Source organism: Parasteatoda tepidariorum, chromosome 4 (genome assembly GCF_982258835.1).
Source record: "Parasteatoda tepidariorum strain Cologne lab strain chromosome 4, Ptep-v5.0, whole genome shotgun sequence".
Lineage (NCBI taxonomy): Eukaryota > Metazoa > Arthropoda > Arachnida > Araneae > Theridiidae > Parasteatoda > Parasteatoda tepidariorum.
In genome coordinates, this window is record NC_141758.1 from 25,820,946 (window position 1) to 25,837,007 (window position 16,062).

Consider the following 16,062-nt stretch of genomic DNA (forward strand, 5'->3'; position numbering starts at 1 on the left):
TTCTTAACGATGGAGTAAAAATTGTCAGCTTCAGTTTTACTGGATGTTTCTATAAATGAATTTTTCTTTGCTTTTTTATTTAATTACAACTTACGTTTTTCGTTCGTTTTGTTTCAAAGGTCGCCGCCTATTATCAAGATGGTTCAGGTATTCCCCCTGAACGCCTCATGAAACAACGAATGCAAATAACTCCTATCATCGAATTCTATAATGGAGGATCTCGTCGTCTGAGTACCCGATTTGAAAAAATGTCCACTCTTCATCCGGGAGTTTGGGAAGTTGGAATTGATTTAGAAAATGAATTTATTTCCAAAGAAGATATGAAAAATATAAAGTTGATGGTTTTAGAGGTATTTATTTGTTTATCATAGCATTTATTTCATTATATACCTTTCTCATTTTCTGCTTCCCTCCCCCTAAATTATGCATATCAAATTATTGTATGTTAATGTCGGAAAATATATATTTCTAAAAAAGTTTTCTCTATTGCTTTCTTACTTATATCTTTCTCAATTTATGCTTTCCCCCCCCCAAATTATGCATATCAGATTATTGTATATTAATGTAGGAAAATACATAGTTCTAAAAAAGTTTTCTCGATTCCTTTCTCACTTATACCTTTCTCATTTTCTGTTTCCCCCCCCCCCCCAAATTATGCATATCTAATTATTGTATATTAATGTAGGAAAATACATAGTTCTAAAAAAGTTTTCTCTATTCCTTTCTCACTTATACCTTTCTCATTTTCTGCTTTTTTCCCCTGAATTATGCATATCTAATTATTGTATATTAATGTAGAAAAATATATAGCTCTAAAAGAGTTTTCTCTATTTTTTAAAGAAGATTTTTTTATGCGCTAAAAATTTTTTAAAAAAATGTTTCAAAATGACTTTGCAGAAATGATCATAAAAAGCTAAATTAATTTTTTTTTTAAATTACTCATACCATTTCATGAGTCACATTAGTATTCGTATTTTCAAGATAAGATTTCCCCTTACTACAATGTGACGCAAAATTCATGGATACCCCTTTTGTATTTGGATAAAGAAGTCTAGAGAATCACTATTAAGGAGTGCGGGACTAAAGCAACATTACATGCTTAACTGCCAGTCAAAAGAAAAGATAGTCAGGTCTTGGAAATTACTTGGATGTTATGGAATTTTAAGCATCTTTTATAAACATATGGTCAATCGCAAGGGCAAATTTTGCTCTATTTTCTTTGTTTTAAAAGATTAACGTCTTATTTATGTTATATTAACTTAAAAATAATATATTATTCACTTTTATAGATCATTAACATTTAACTTTCTTTTTCGAAATTGGATTTATATAAACATTAGTTATTTAATAAGTATTCAAAAAATATATACAGCAGGGATATTGGAACAACTTATATTTAATTTAGATTAACAGAATTGACAGTAATATAAATACATTTGCAAAATATACAGCATGGAGTTATAATCGTTTTCCGATGTAACGTGATAGGAAAACTGTGTTTTTTTTCGTCTTGAAATTCGTGTGAAAATTCGTGTTAAGCGTATTCGTTTTAATAAGGCGATAAGTAATCAATTATTATTATTTCTATAAAATACACAACATTCTCCAAAATTATTTGCTTATATTTTGTTCGAACGATATCTTTAGAATAGATAGCTTTAGAATAGACACATTTGCAATAGATAGTTTTGTTGTGTTTGAAATGATAAGGATTTGTCAATGTTAAATTAATTGCAGAAATAATTTTTTATAAAGATAAGTGAAAATTCGAGTTAATGTAAAAGACGTCTCACGTCTTAAGAGAAAATTCGAGTTCGACGTATTCGTTTTAATAAGGCGATAAGTAATCGATTATTATTATTTCTATAAAATACACAACATTCTCCAAAATTATTTGCTTATATTTTGTTCGAACGATATCTTTAGAATAGATAGCTTTAGAATAGACACATTTGCAATAGATAGTTTTGTTGTGTTTGAAATGATAAGGATTTGTCAATGTTAAATTAATTGCAGAAATAATTTTTTATAAAGATAAGTGAAAATTCGAGTTAATGTAAAAGACGTCTCACGTCTTAAGAGAAAATTCGAGTTCGACGTATTCGTTTTAATAAGGCGATAAGTAATCGATTATTATTATTTCTATAAAATACACAACATTCTCCAAAATTATTTGCTTATATTTTGTTCGAACGATATCTTTAGAATAGATAGCTTTAGAATAGACACATTTGCAATAGATAGTTTTGTTGTGTTTGAAATGATAAGGATTTGTCAATGTTAAATTAATTGCAGAAATAATTTTTTATAAAGATAAGTGAAAATTCGAGTTAATGTAAAAGACGTCTCACGTCTTAAGAGAAAATTCGAGTTCGACGTATTCGTTTTAATAAGGCGATAAGTAATCGATTATTATTATTTCTATAAAATACACAACATTCTCCAAAATTATTTGCTTATATTTTGTTCGAACGATATCTTTAGAATAGATAGCTTTAGAATAGACACATTTGCAATAGATAGTTTTGTTGTGTTTGAAATGATAAGGATTTGTCAATGTTAAATTAATTGCAGAAATAATTTTTTATAAAGATAAGTGAAAATTCGAGTTAATGTAAAAGACGTCTCACGTCTTAAGAGAAAATTCGAGTTCGACGTATTCGTTTTAATAAGGCGATAAGTAATCGATTATTATTATTTCTATAAAATACACAACATTCTCCAAAATTATTTGCTTATATTTTGTTCGAACGATATCTTTAGAATAGATAGCTTTAGAATAGACACATTTGCAATAGATAGTTTTGTTGTGTTTGAAATGATAAGGATTTGTCAATGTTAAATTAATTGCAGAAATAATTTTTTATAAAGATAAGTGAAAATTCGAGTTAATGTAAAAGACGTCTCACGTCTTAAGAGAAAATTCGAGTTCGACGTATTCGTTTTAATAAGGCGATAAGTAATCGATTATTATTATTTCTGAAATTACACAACATTCTTCGAAATTATTTGCTTGTATTTTGTTTGAACGATATCTTTAAAGTAGGTAACTTTATAATTGATAGCTTTAGAATAGATAACTTTAGATAGCTTTAGAATAGACAGCTTTAGAATCAATAGTTTTGTTGTGTTTGAAATGATAAACATTTGTTGATATTAAATTAATTGCAGAAATAATTCCTTATAGGGATATTTCTTCGATGATCTTACGGGAGAGCAAGCAAAAGCTCATTTGAAAGTGTATGCATCGTATTCTGTTAGTAATAGACATCTTCGCATATCCACAAGTACTCGTCAACCAAAGGTAACCAGTTTTAAAGATTTTATCAGATTATGTTTTTTTAATGCCATGTATCTCATGAATTTTTAACTTTTTTTTTCTTTTAGGTGGGAGAATACATCATTTTTCACGTTCGTGCAAATTATTTCGTTGAATCCTTTTCTTATGTTGTAAGTATTAGAGTCAATACTTTTTAATTTATAAGATTCTATTGTAATATTTTAAACATTTATATTGTTTGGAATAACTTTTTTTGAAATTTAATGTTGTTTGTAATTAAGGGTATAGACAAAATATACTTGGAAAATCAGTTTATTAATTTGGAAGTGTTTAAAATCGTGTGATTTTTCATACATATCAATGAAGTTTAAAGATTTTTGAGGTTTGAGGGGCCGTCAATAAATTACAAACGGAAAAAAAATTTGAACACTCTATGCTAAAAAATGTAGCAATAAAGTTTTAATTTATTACTAGTATTTTGATAATTATATGCAATAATTGCACAAAATTTCGTAAACTTAGCTTAAATATTTACAGAGATATGGACATTTTTATTAAAAAAAATGAATTTCCTTGTCTTACGTTATTTTGCTATAACTTTGAAAATATTAAATAAAATTTTTGGAACAATTTAAAATTGATCGCAAAATTATTGCTTTGAAATTTGAGAAAAATTCCTTGAAAACTACGCAGGATATGAGTAGTTAACGTAGTCTTTATACTGCGTATGACCGGGAAAAAATTTAAGAGCTTTTTTTCTTAATTTTGCAGGGAATCGTATTTGGCAGCTAATTAACAAAGTTCGATTTGAATGTGTCAAAAATTTAAAATGTTTTGAGCAATTTTATAAATAGTTTTCTTACTTTTTAAAAGAAAGCTCTTAATTATAAGATGTTTTCCACAAAAATTATTTCGTATTATTAAACGATATTTATTAACAAATGATAACACCCTTCTAATGATGGTAAGTACAACAACAATAACATATAATTGTTTTTTATGAATTGATGTACATGAAAATAATTTATTTTAAAAAAAAAACATTTGTATAATTTTCATCTAGGTTGTATCGAAGGGAATCATTCTTTCAGCTGGCCAAGAAACGATGACATCGAGCATAAAAACATTCGCCATTTCTCTCTCCCCTCAGATGGCACCCACGTCGACTGTCGTCATTTACAGTGTCGCCAGAGAAGGGGAAGTTATTCTAGACAGTCTCACATTCCCTGTTGACGGAATAAAAAGAAATAATGTAAATATCGTTTTAATGCAGCTTTCGTTCTTGAATACTTTTTTTAGTTTTTGAATAATTAATAAAATTGATTTATAATGTTGCCGTGAATGACCGAAATCAAGAGAATGTCGACTTTCACTGGTGAATGTCAACAATCATATAGTCGCTTTGGTGAATGTCTGAAATATTCGCTATATCCAAATTGATATTATCATACTTATTCGATATTTTAATATACGCTGAGAATAGATTAGGAGAAACATCAGTGGTCAGAGCACCGGTTAAATGCATACTAGACAGTGGCACTTGACCTTAAAATGACATTGATGTAGGGCATACCGGGCTGTGATATAGTGCGGCTTTCAGGAGAACTCCTCCAGACGCCAGTCTCGCGTCGTGGCGGGTACTATGGCAACGAGGAAAGGCCACTTCGAATAAGGGTGTGAGGTGAATAGTTTTGTCTTAATATTAGGGTAGGTCGTGGTGAGTAAACCAATCGACACCTACTTTCCTACATTTCACCCCCATTAGAAATGTGCTCTCGCTTGTCACCATAGCGGCAGACAGCCCCAGACTTTTAGTCTGGAGGAGTTCTCCTCAAAGCCGCATTATACTTACAGGGGTCTGTTGGGAAGAAATTTGGGTCCGTTAACGGACCTTTCACAAAATATCTTTTCATAAAAACGGACCCTTCACGAAATATTTTAACTTAATAACGGACCCTTCACGAAATATTTTAACTTAATAACGGACCCTTCACAAATTTGTTTATGTTCATTATTATTTTGTTAATCGAATAAACCCTCGGCAGACGCTTCTTCCTTTATTAGTCGGAAATGAATATTCTTCGTTCTTCAGTATAGGGTTCATGCCAAATATTTATATGTTGCATCGCTAATTTAGTAGCTGCAATTACTGTTTATTTTCTAAAATTAAATTTTCTTAATTATAATTTTACAGTGTTGAGCATAATCTTGTATGTCTTTACAATTTAAAAACTCCTTGAGAAAGTTTTTTTGCAATAACGGACCCTATTTACACAAATTCACAAAAGCGGACCCTGGTTGAAAGAATGTGACTTAACGTTTATTTTATATTCACAAATTGCGAGTCATTTTTTCACAATTTTACAAAAACGGGCCTTTCACAAAATGTCTGGACAGACCCCTGACTTAACTAGACCTAGTATATATTTCGGACATTTACCAAAGAGACTATATGATTGTCAACATCCACCGGTAGAAGTCAGCAACCATCAATTTCGGTCATTCTCAGTAACATATACAATTAATATTATACAGATTTTACACAATTATGGCATCATTTTTTATTTTTTTCAGTTTACTGTGACACTGAATAATCTAAAAGATAAGTCTTTGGATACCGTAGAAGTGGTTGTGTTTGGTAGACCTTCGTCCTACGTTGGTCTGGCTGCAATCGACAAAGCTCTTTATGATATGAAAGGAGGAAACGAATTCAGCCATGTTGAGGTAAGACGTGAATTTCACAACGCATATTTCTATCTCATTATTGAACTTAAGAGGCCTCTACCCTCGTCATCTTGAATTTTAGGTTTAAGTTTTTAATTGGTATTTTTTTATAAATATATTTTTCAGTATTTAAACTTTAAATAATACAGTATTAAGCGCTTTGGTGGCGCTGTCAGTTAACGCTGTTTTTCGAAGCTCTGTCGCCAAGGAAAATGAAAAAAAGCCGAAGTTTAAGCGCCTTACACTTGAAGCAATGCGATGACTCTAAACTATATATGTAATCTTGCCGTGAATAATTATCTGGGATTTAGAACAGACAAATAACTTAAGTATTTTAAAAGTCATTATTATTTTTTTAAAAAACAAATTGCCAATTTGGAGACGTTTTTCTAACTAGATGAAAATTATCAAAATCACTGCCTAATTCTCAGTTTTTGCAAATTTTTATGACCCAAATAATGCTGCACTGGAGTAAGTTTTTAAATGTTAAAAAAATTAGACCACAAATGCTTTTCATTTTCACAAAGCTGTTGCTTTTCTCCATATTGAAGTTTTGCGCCATTTTCAAAATACGCGTTGGCAGCTGTGGCTTTAGATAGGCTAAGCTTGACCAAGCAGTCATGAGCAACAGTTACAAACTCACAGCAGTTATAAAAATTGCATATCGCAATGGATGTATGAATGGGTCCACCCTATAAGCAAGTGTGACACATGGGTGTGGCAGAAGTCAAATTCTTGACCATAGATGGCGCCACTGGAAAATAAGAACAATCGCACCCATTGCCTTAAATGGCCCACGACAACAACAAGTACTTGGTCATGATTGGGTAAAGATGATATAGTATTATTAAAGCGACGATAACTTTCAAAAAAGGCCAGGAAATAAAGGGATCGCTTCATTAAATTAGAATAAATAAATCTTGATAAATTTTAGATCTTCTATGAATTTTTCCTCAAAACTTTAAAACAATAAAGTAATTCGATTTGTGGTTTTGAGTAAGTCATTTAAAACTACACGTTTCTCAGTTTTTAGATTTTTTTTAGAATCTGATCTTATTATAGTTTAAATTGATGAAAACCGATTTGGATGACACTAAAAAAATTTTTAATTGAATAAAAAACAAAGATACTTATCAAAAATCTAAAAACAGGCAACTGTTCAACTGCCTATCAAATACATTGGCACAATTTTACCAGAAAAATAAATCGAAAATCTAAAGTACCACACGCTTTTTATCTGAAATTGTGATTGGATGGTGGCCTTGTATTCGACATGTATCGAAAGATACTGCCAAATGGAATAAATGTTTGTCATCAGTTTATTTTTTAAAATTAAATAAAAAGGATTGAGACCATATTTAGAATTTTCCCCCACTTCTTCCTTTTATTTAGTACTGAAACTTCCTTTCATTAAGTACTGAATTCTGTACTGATATTTACTGATAATTATTTGATTTTTTAAATAAAGGAAATGTAAAGTAATTTAACCGATAACTCGTATTCTATTTAAAGGTTCTAAGGAAAATGAGTCTTTTTGACGAGGGGTTTAATAGTACCCTTACACATGTATGGTTATCTAAAGAGGGAAATTTGGATAGCGTTGTTCATTACCCAGCCTCTTCCTATGGGATAGACGCATATTCAACTCTACAGGTAATTCAATTTTCAATATATTTTCTTAAATTTTATTTTGTAATGCTGAATATCGAGTATGAAGTCCAATTTCGCTTAAAAGTATGCTAATAAATGCAACACAAGGTGTAAGTTACATATCTTAAAATGTTAGAGAGCAGATCGCTATCTCGAAAAAGATATCTGATTTGATTTAAACTGTACCAAATGCAAATTTTATTCAGGAAGAAGCCAAAACATTACAATTGAAATAATTTCATCGGTCTCAAATAAATAAAGTGTAGGTAAAACCTAAATGACTGCTTAATATCGTATTTATTGACTAAAACTCTTCTTATTTAACTTTTACTTTCGTAACTTGTATTTTTAACAACAACAACTAAAAACCTTTCAAAATATTTTTTTTAGATTATTTAGACAAAAAATCTGAAAGAGGAAGAAAAAAAATTTCATCAAACTCAAGTACGAGCTGTAGAAAAACTTCGAAGTCACTTTTCAATCAACCGAGCAAATATTTATAATTTTTAAAACGTATTTTTATACGAGGCGCTTGATTTCAACATGTTCTCAATGTACTTCTTTCGAAACTAAAGCACCAACTTTCATGCGGCTTTTACCAATTTTAAATTGGTCAATGAGAGCTGGTATGGTCTTGACAGGAAGCCATCTTTAACGATCAACTAATATTAAAAATTGTTGTGTTGAGAATTGTAAAAAACACAACGTAAACTGAGATTTGAAACTTATTCTGTCTCCCAATATAATCTTGCCTTTAAATAAGTTTTAACATAAAAGTTTGAGAACAGTGTTGATCTAGTTTAACGACTGGATAAATAAAAAAAAAAAAAGGAGTGCAAAAAAAATTTTAAATATCCCCAATATAAAAGGGTTACCTTAGTCGGTTCATTGGTGGGTGATCAAAGTTTGAAGCTCCGTGGTGGATAGTCTAGTCCAGAGGTCGCCAAAGTGGTCTATATAGACCCCCAGGGGTCTATTTTAAATTAGCGGGGGTCGATCTGAGCCAGGGGGTCGATCCAAAGCGGAAGGGTCGATTTGTCGAAGGATTATCAGTATTTTTCAGATATGTGACAATTAGAAATAAAAGAAGAAGACTTGGAAATATATACAGGTAATCTTCAAAAATTGAGCTACGATTTTAAACTGCGTTTTGTTGATTTGGAAAACATTGACATCCCTGATTGGATTATTGTGCCATTTTCTGCTCAATTTGAAAACGTGGATATCAACCTGCAAGTTGAGCTTGCTGAATTATTATGGGGATTTGAAGCAAGGACGCTTTTTGAAAATTTAACAATAAGCAAATTTTGGACAAATATAAATATAATGCAAAAATATGTAAAACTTTACGAAATAGCTCAGCCATTTATGATAGCATTTCCAAGTTCCTATATGGTTTCAGCCACGTAAATTCAATCTTGACTAAGAACAGAAATAAATTAAATGTGGAGTTTCGAGGGGATTTAAGATTAAAATTGACCAGTTTTGAACCTAATATAACGAACCTTGCAAAAAAAAAAAAAAAAAAAAACACTAGGCACACCCATGTCATTGATTAAGAAGCAATAAATCCGTAGTTACTTTACTTATTATTTCTACTTACTTATAGTTACTTATTATTTCATAAATATTAAGGTATTTATATTTCAACATTAATATATTTTTCATAAAACTATTGTTACACTATGTACTATTACTTTAATAAATGTTCAAAATCATAAAATAAATGTACAAACACAGTGTCTAATAGAGTTTTATTTTAATTAACAGAAAATTACTTTTATGGGGGTCGATGGAGATTTCGAAAAATTATGTAGGGGTCGATGATCAAAAAAGTTTGGCAACCCCTGGTCTAGTCGATTCTTGTATTACTTTCATTTCGCCTTAACCACCGTGGTGATGTAAAACAGTGGTAGATGTGTCATGGATTAGCCACTACCTTGGCAGCTTGCAAATTGATAAAAGTTTTTAAATAGTTTCCCTCTCCTTGTGACGTGGATGAGGATTAATTTCCTCAAAAAGACCTCCCGAAGGCGAGTTACCGTTAGTTTATTTAAGCTACCTTGTCTTCTGGGTAGGGTTGAAAGCTAAGAGAATACATAATAGAACAATAATAGCTGCAAACCCGATATTTGTTAGCTGTTCGACGGCAGCATTAAGATAAAAAGAAAGTTCATTTCATCCGAAAAATTCTTCATGATTTGATTTGGAATTGGCTCAGAAAATACCTAGCCTTGTGAGCATGTTCAAAATGTTCAATACTATGAAATTTGATTGGAAGAAAAATAATTAGGGTAAGAGGTTGCCAGATTCAATCCTCTTGCCTTGCAGATTACGGTAGAGGGTTCCGTTTTCTTCTTCTTCTTGCAATGTGGGTCCAATCGTTCAAAATTTGTTTCATTTTATTACATAGGTTTATTGCATACTTTAACAAAAACAAATTTTTTCCTGGTAGCTTTAGTATAATCTTTGTTTTCTGAATGCTCTAAAATGCTACTGCTCATACAAATACTGTAAATCAATTATGAAAATTTTGGTGGTAAAATAATAATAAAAATTGTGAAAGAAATCTGATTTGTTTTTTAAAAATAACAGATAGTAATTTTAGTTAAAATTCCATCAAATATTTCGATACTGGTCTTTTAACGTTGATTGTAAACGTGTAACAAAAAAAATCAGTTTATGTTTTTAAATAATAGCGTCTTATTGCTTATAAATTAATTATCATTCTTTTTTTACAGTATGCTGGCCTTGTTGTTTTTACCGATGCAAATGTTACCAGAAGATATGGTAATTTTTAATTTTTTTACTATAATCTGTATTCTTATTATTGAAAACTCGCATTTAAACATTTAATTCAATTTGTCCTAATTCTTTAGATTATTGTAACGAATCTCTTGGCTATCTAACGTGCCTGGATGGTTCGTGCTACAGGTATGATAAAAATTGTGATGGATTCAAAGATTGTCCTGACAACACAGATGAGAGCGGATGTAAGTTTAATGTTAACGTTACTATATTGCAACTTGTGAGATGTATTTCATTCATTCTCTAATAGTTAATTGTTAATCTCAGGTCCAGAAAAAGATGAGTTGAGACTTAAGGACTTTAAAATGAATAGAATCAATCGCATACAAAGGCTGTACGACAATGCTTGGTTGTGGCATGATTTCAACATTGGGTAAATGCAATTTTTTTTTTCAATCAGTCAACTTTTTCTTTGATTTCATTGATATGGTACGTTTCTGAGTCAGTAAATGTATTTTATCCTTTCCTTGCTTCTGGTACTATATAAAATATATTTTGATTTTTAGTACTATATGAGAATATTGTGGTTTATAAATATTTTCATTTCTGGTACTATATAAAAATATTTTGATTTATAAATATTTTGAATTCTGGTACTATGAGAATATTTTGATTTATAAATATTTTGAATTCTGGTACTATGAGAATATTTTGATTTATAAATATTTTGAATTCTGGTACTATGAGAATATTTTGATTTATAAATATTTTGAATTCTGGTACTATGAGAATATTTTGATTTATAAATATTTTGATTTTTGGTACTATATGAGATAAGTTGTTCTCAATCATTATTTGTTTTTTAAAAAAAATTGTATTCTTTATTGATTACAAAAATATATTAGTGAGACGTTATGAACGTAATCCAAGATGATGTTAAACATGCCAAAATATTTTTTTTACTGTTTTATTCAATATTTATCGCGTTCATTCATGAAATGTCGAAAAAAAATAAACTGCTGGAAAAACCTGTTTAAGATTTAACTATAATGTTGATATTGTAAATTGTAATACTCTGCAAATTTGCCATAAGCTACAAGGTATTTAAATGAACTGTATTTTCTTTCAAGTTGAATAATATTGGTGACATTTAACACTTTCAGATAGCACCACACATTTTTACGTATGTTTCGCATGACGAAGCTGCAACAGAGCAATCACTGTCAATACAAAGCTTGCAAGTCGTGGTGGCTCAGGGGATAGAGCATTCGCCTCCGACTCGCACCGACCACAGTGCTGGCGTAAAATTAGCCTTGATGGTAGACGGGTCATGGGTTAGAGTCCCCTTGCTGCCAGGCTAACCGTGGGAGGTTTTCTTGGCTTTCCACTCTATATAACGTAAATGCGGGTTAGTTCTATCAAAAAGTTCTCCGCGAAGGCCAAAATTTCTTCCAATATTTGATCAAGGAGTTCCCTTATCTTCTGGATTGGGTTCAAAATTACAAGGCCACAGAGTTGAACATTAGTAATAAACCCAAAATTGAGTCAGCTGTTCGACGGCGGTTGTAAAATACGGGAGAGAGTAAAATACGGTTGTAAAATACGGACGGGTTGTAAAATACTTCATTTAGAATGCTACGTAAAATTGCTAAATCTCTATATTATTATAAATTTAAGTTTACGAAGGATTAAATAACACAAAAAAAATTTTTCAATTTGTAGCAAATTTTATCAATATTATAGTTCAACGCCATCGAAAATATGCCGTGTTGTACATAATGTTCTGATGTATACGTTGCAGAATTTGCCACAGTTAAAATACATAAACAGATTTATGAATATTATTGTTTCATAAAATATTGTATCTTATCTCTTATATTTTGATCTTTAAATATATTTTTTAATTTAAATTTTACCACCTTTATTTTTTGTTATTAAAAAGATATTATTTGTTGTTTAAAGGTAAGTTCTAGGTAGTTAATATCATATAAACATTTCAAAAAAGCATTTTTTTTTAATAAATTTTTTGCTGATAACATTTTTTAATTCTTTTTAAAAATTGTTAAATGATGACAAGGATTTGAGCATTCAATGAAAAATATGTCAAAAAAGTGCTAAATACTAATATTAATTATAGGCTGAGTAATTATTTTGAATGGTATTAATTGAAAAGTATGTGAAGTTGAATGAATTTTTTTTCAGGCCTTTAGGATATTACATTTTCAATGTACCTGTTCCTGAGATTCCCACACGGTGGATGGTCAGTGCCTTTGGTATGAATAACGTTGATGGTTTCGGAATTCAAGACAAAGCTATTGAAGTATGTTCTTTCAAAATAGGTTTGCATTTTCGCATAAGATACCCTGTTCTGCAATCACCGTTCTTAATAAATATTTTTCGAATCCATTTCAAAAATTAAAACCTTTGTATTATTTGTCACAAATTATCAGTTAAATGAAAAATATAGAAAATTAAAGCTTTATCGTAATTTGACAAATGATTATCGAGATCAATGTGTACAAAGGAAGTAGTAAAAGTCCTAAAATAATGAATTTGGTCATCAAAGGAAACAGAAAAAAAAACTTTCACTAACAGATAATGAAAAAATAATTTAATTAAAAAAAAATTGTGATCCCGAAACGCGATTGCAGGTTACGCCTGGGCAAAATGGTTGTTGTCTAATTTTTTCTTACCCTCTTTATTTATAATTTTCACCTGATTTAGTATTGAAAACTATCCAGTTTGAATTGTAGGTTAGAATTTCTGATTCCTAATTAAAGCTATAAAAACAAAAATATTGTTCAAATGAGGAAATTCTCTTTTATTTTATTCACAACTCAAGAAGTATTTACGGGATCTCTCTGGTCCCATATCTCAAAAATAAACTCTCCAACTTAATGCATAACAAAATTTAAAGTGAGAAAAAGAATCCTAAAAAATTTATCAAACAGCAGCGGTCGCCATAGCAACGCATGCAATCACGACGCTTGCGCACTGTTTACTAATTACTCTTGAACACAGTTGAAAAGTCCAATGACGACCAAATAAGATACGCACGTCATCGAACCCAAAACAACACCCATTTTGCCAATGGGTAATACCTTTCAATTTCACTGATACAGATAAATATTTTTAATTCCACCTTGCTCTAATATTACATAGATAGTTTTCTTTTTTTATATCTCAGCTATTAATCTGCAGCCTCTATTATGAAAGTTTATTTGAAATAATGTTTGAAAAAGATTCAAAAATATATAATAAGGGTGGTGATTATGGATCAGCCTATGCTTTTGCTAACGCTTTTGGTCTTTTCTTTCTCAGTTTTCAAGTGTAAAGCCATTCTATATGAATGTTGAAATGCCTACAAAGAGTATGCAAGGTGAACAAATAGGCATTCGAATAAGTGTCTTCAACTACATGCTTTATGAAATCGAGGTAATTAATAAGTTTTTATTCTATTACTACAATATTTTCGAATTTTTTGTTATTAGTTCTATTATTTCCAATGATATTTCAAACATCGCATTATCCGATTCTGACTTTAATTCATAATTAATTAATAATCTGACTTATAATTGCAGGCTTTAATCGTGGTCGCGAACTCCCCTGATTACAAATTTGTTCACGTCGAATCTTTTGGAAGAGTGGATTCTTATGCTCCAAGGACAACTTCTGGAGAACAGCAGCATTTAGTTTGGGTTGGTTTTGAGTTTTTCTTTCTTTCTTTTGTGCATTATATATTTTTAGAACAATTTATTATAAAATTTCTCTCTTATATTTGTGCACCTTATCATTTATTTAATATTTTACTATTAATTGCAGCATGTTTAAAAATTTTCTTTATTCATTTTAGTATGAAACTTTTCAGTTTTGATTTGATCTTACACAATTGTTTCATTACTAGGTGACTAAAAACAGGATATAGCTAATAGCAGGATGTTTATTTTTGACACAAACGACACAGAGTAAAATACATTCGAGCTCCCAAAAACAATAATAGCATATTTTTTTAGATATACGTATTTGAGACACAATACCGTCAGTTTAACCTTCATGGGAATTTTTCGTGGTTTCCCTATCTAGTCAACCGAAGCACTCATAATTTTTCCTCAAAAATATTAGGCTTTCTTGAAAACGAACGCGAAAAGTATTCTTAACTTATAAGAAACTTCTTCAAAATTGCAAGAGTTCAATAAAGAAGATTCTAACCAGAAATCTGTTTTTGTTGTTTCGAATACCACTTGCCAAATACCATCAAGCCTGCCTAGTGAAACCAAGTTAATTTAAGGCAGAGAGGGCAATTCTTGTTTTTCAGTGGCGCCATCTATGACCAAGAATACGATTTCAGCCACACACGTTACAGCCCGTTTTAAAGGGCGTACGCAGATGGTAATTTTGACCTGGACTAGAGAACGATCAATCTCCAATTTAGTACCCCCAGAGATATTGATTATGTAAACTTGAATGTATTTTGAACCCGTCAGATGTAGCGTGCGCCAGTCTCCATTTAATACACTGGAAGTCTTCGGACGGTGGGGATCGAACTCATGACCTCTTGGACATGGGCCCAGCGCCCTACCAAGCAAGCTCTCCCGATTTAAATAAAAGGATGAAGAAGTCTATTTCAACAGACTTACAGAAATCTACTTATGTAGATAGGTTTTACATGAAATACAATAGCCAACTGAAGGATTTTTGATATCATTATTTTATTTTAATAATATAATTCTTATTTTTATGTGTTTTTTGTACAATATTGACAGTGCACGAATCATTAGTGGTAAGATAAGGAAATGTTGCAATAAGCAATTGAAGAACAAATGTTTCTTAAATTATGTGAATAAAAACTGCATATAAAAAATTGAACAAATGCATTCTTTGAATTATGTTAAGACATTTTTTCTTCTTCTTAGAGTAATTGGTAAAACAAAAATGACTTTTATCTATATTAACAAAAACTGCTTAATATAAAAGGTTTACTGCAATCCCCCTCTTAGTACATCTTTTTGAAATCCCTGTCAAAATCTAGACTGAAAAATACATACATTGCTGATTCCAAAATTATTAAAACTGTGGATATTAAAGAAAACGTTATCAAAGATTTGCAAATTATTGACAAGGAAGTCGCGATTGAAATCATCAAAACTTGTTTGATTGCCGGTTGACTATTAAAAAGATGTTAAAGAAGATCATCGCAAGGTATGTGCGCTCCTTGAATGTTATGGTTTTCGACCTTAATTGAAATGTTTCATGAAAAATCATGAGTTTCAGTGATAAATGCTAAAAAAAATCATGGAAACATCAGTTGGATTTTTAGTATTGAAGCCTTTTATCCTGTCACGCAAATAGAAAATCCCATATTGCGATTTGTCATCACATGATATAGTACAAATCATGCATCGTGATACATATTCATGCTGTTTTAAAAGCAGTCATCACGATCCGCATTTGCGTGATTTAAAAAAATCGCACATTGTGATCCATATTCGTGTGATTTAAAAAATCACACATTGCAGTTTGTATTCACGGGATTTAAGAAGCACAGATTGTGATTAGTGTTTGTGAGAATTAACATTTTTTTATATATTTAAAGTAATTTGATAATACATGTAATAATGTTGAAACTTTTGTTTCTTTGAAATTAAATTGACCTTTTGAAT

The 16,062-nt window shown here is 30.4% G+C and overlaps 1 protein-coding gene across 2 annotated transcripts in view; it reads left to right on the top strand.

The window, feature by feature from the left end:
- Mcr (macroglobulin complement-related) overlaps positions 1 to 16,062 on the top strand; it is a 132,206-nt gene that overhangs the window by 93,082 nt on the left and 23,062 nt on the right. For both annotated transcript variants that reach the window (XM_087160811.1, XM_087160812.1), the window contains exons 12-23: positions 120 to 350; positions 3,188 to 3,304; positions 3,388 to 3,450; positions 4,344 to 4,532; positions 5,855 to 6,004; positions 7,517 to 7,657; positions 10,396 to 10,444; positions 10,534 to 10,647; positions 10,730 to 10,835; positions 12,605 to 12,722; positions 13,724 to 13,837; positions 13,984 to 14,100. In XM_087160811.1, coding sequence (XP_087016937.1) covers positions 120 to 350; positions 3,188 to 3,304; positions 3,388 to 3,450; positions 4,344 to 4,532; positions 5,855 to 6,004; positions 7,517 to 7,657; positions 10,396 to 10,444; positions 10,534 to 10,647; positions 10,730 to 10,835; positions 12,605 to 12,722; positions 13,724 to 13,837; positions 13,984 to 14,100 — 1,509 coding nt within the window. The remainder of the gene's footprint in view (positions 1 to 119; positions 351 to 3,187; positions 3,305 to 3,387; positions 3,451 to 4,343; positions 4,533 to 5,854; positions 6,005 to 7,516; positions 7,658 to 10,395; positions 10,445 to 10,533; positions 10,648 to 10,729; positions 10,836 to 12,604; positions 12,723 to 13,723; positions 13,838 to 13,983; positions 14,101 to 16,062) is intronic.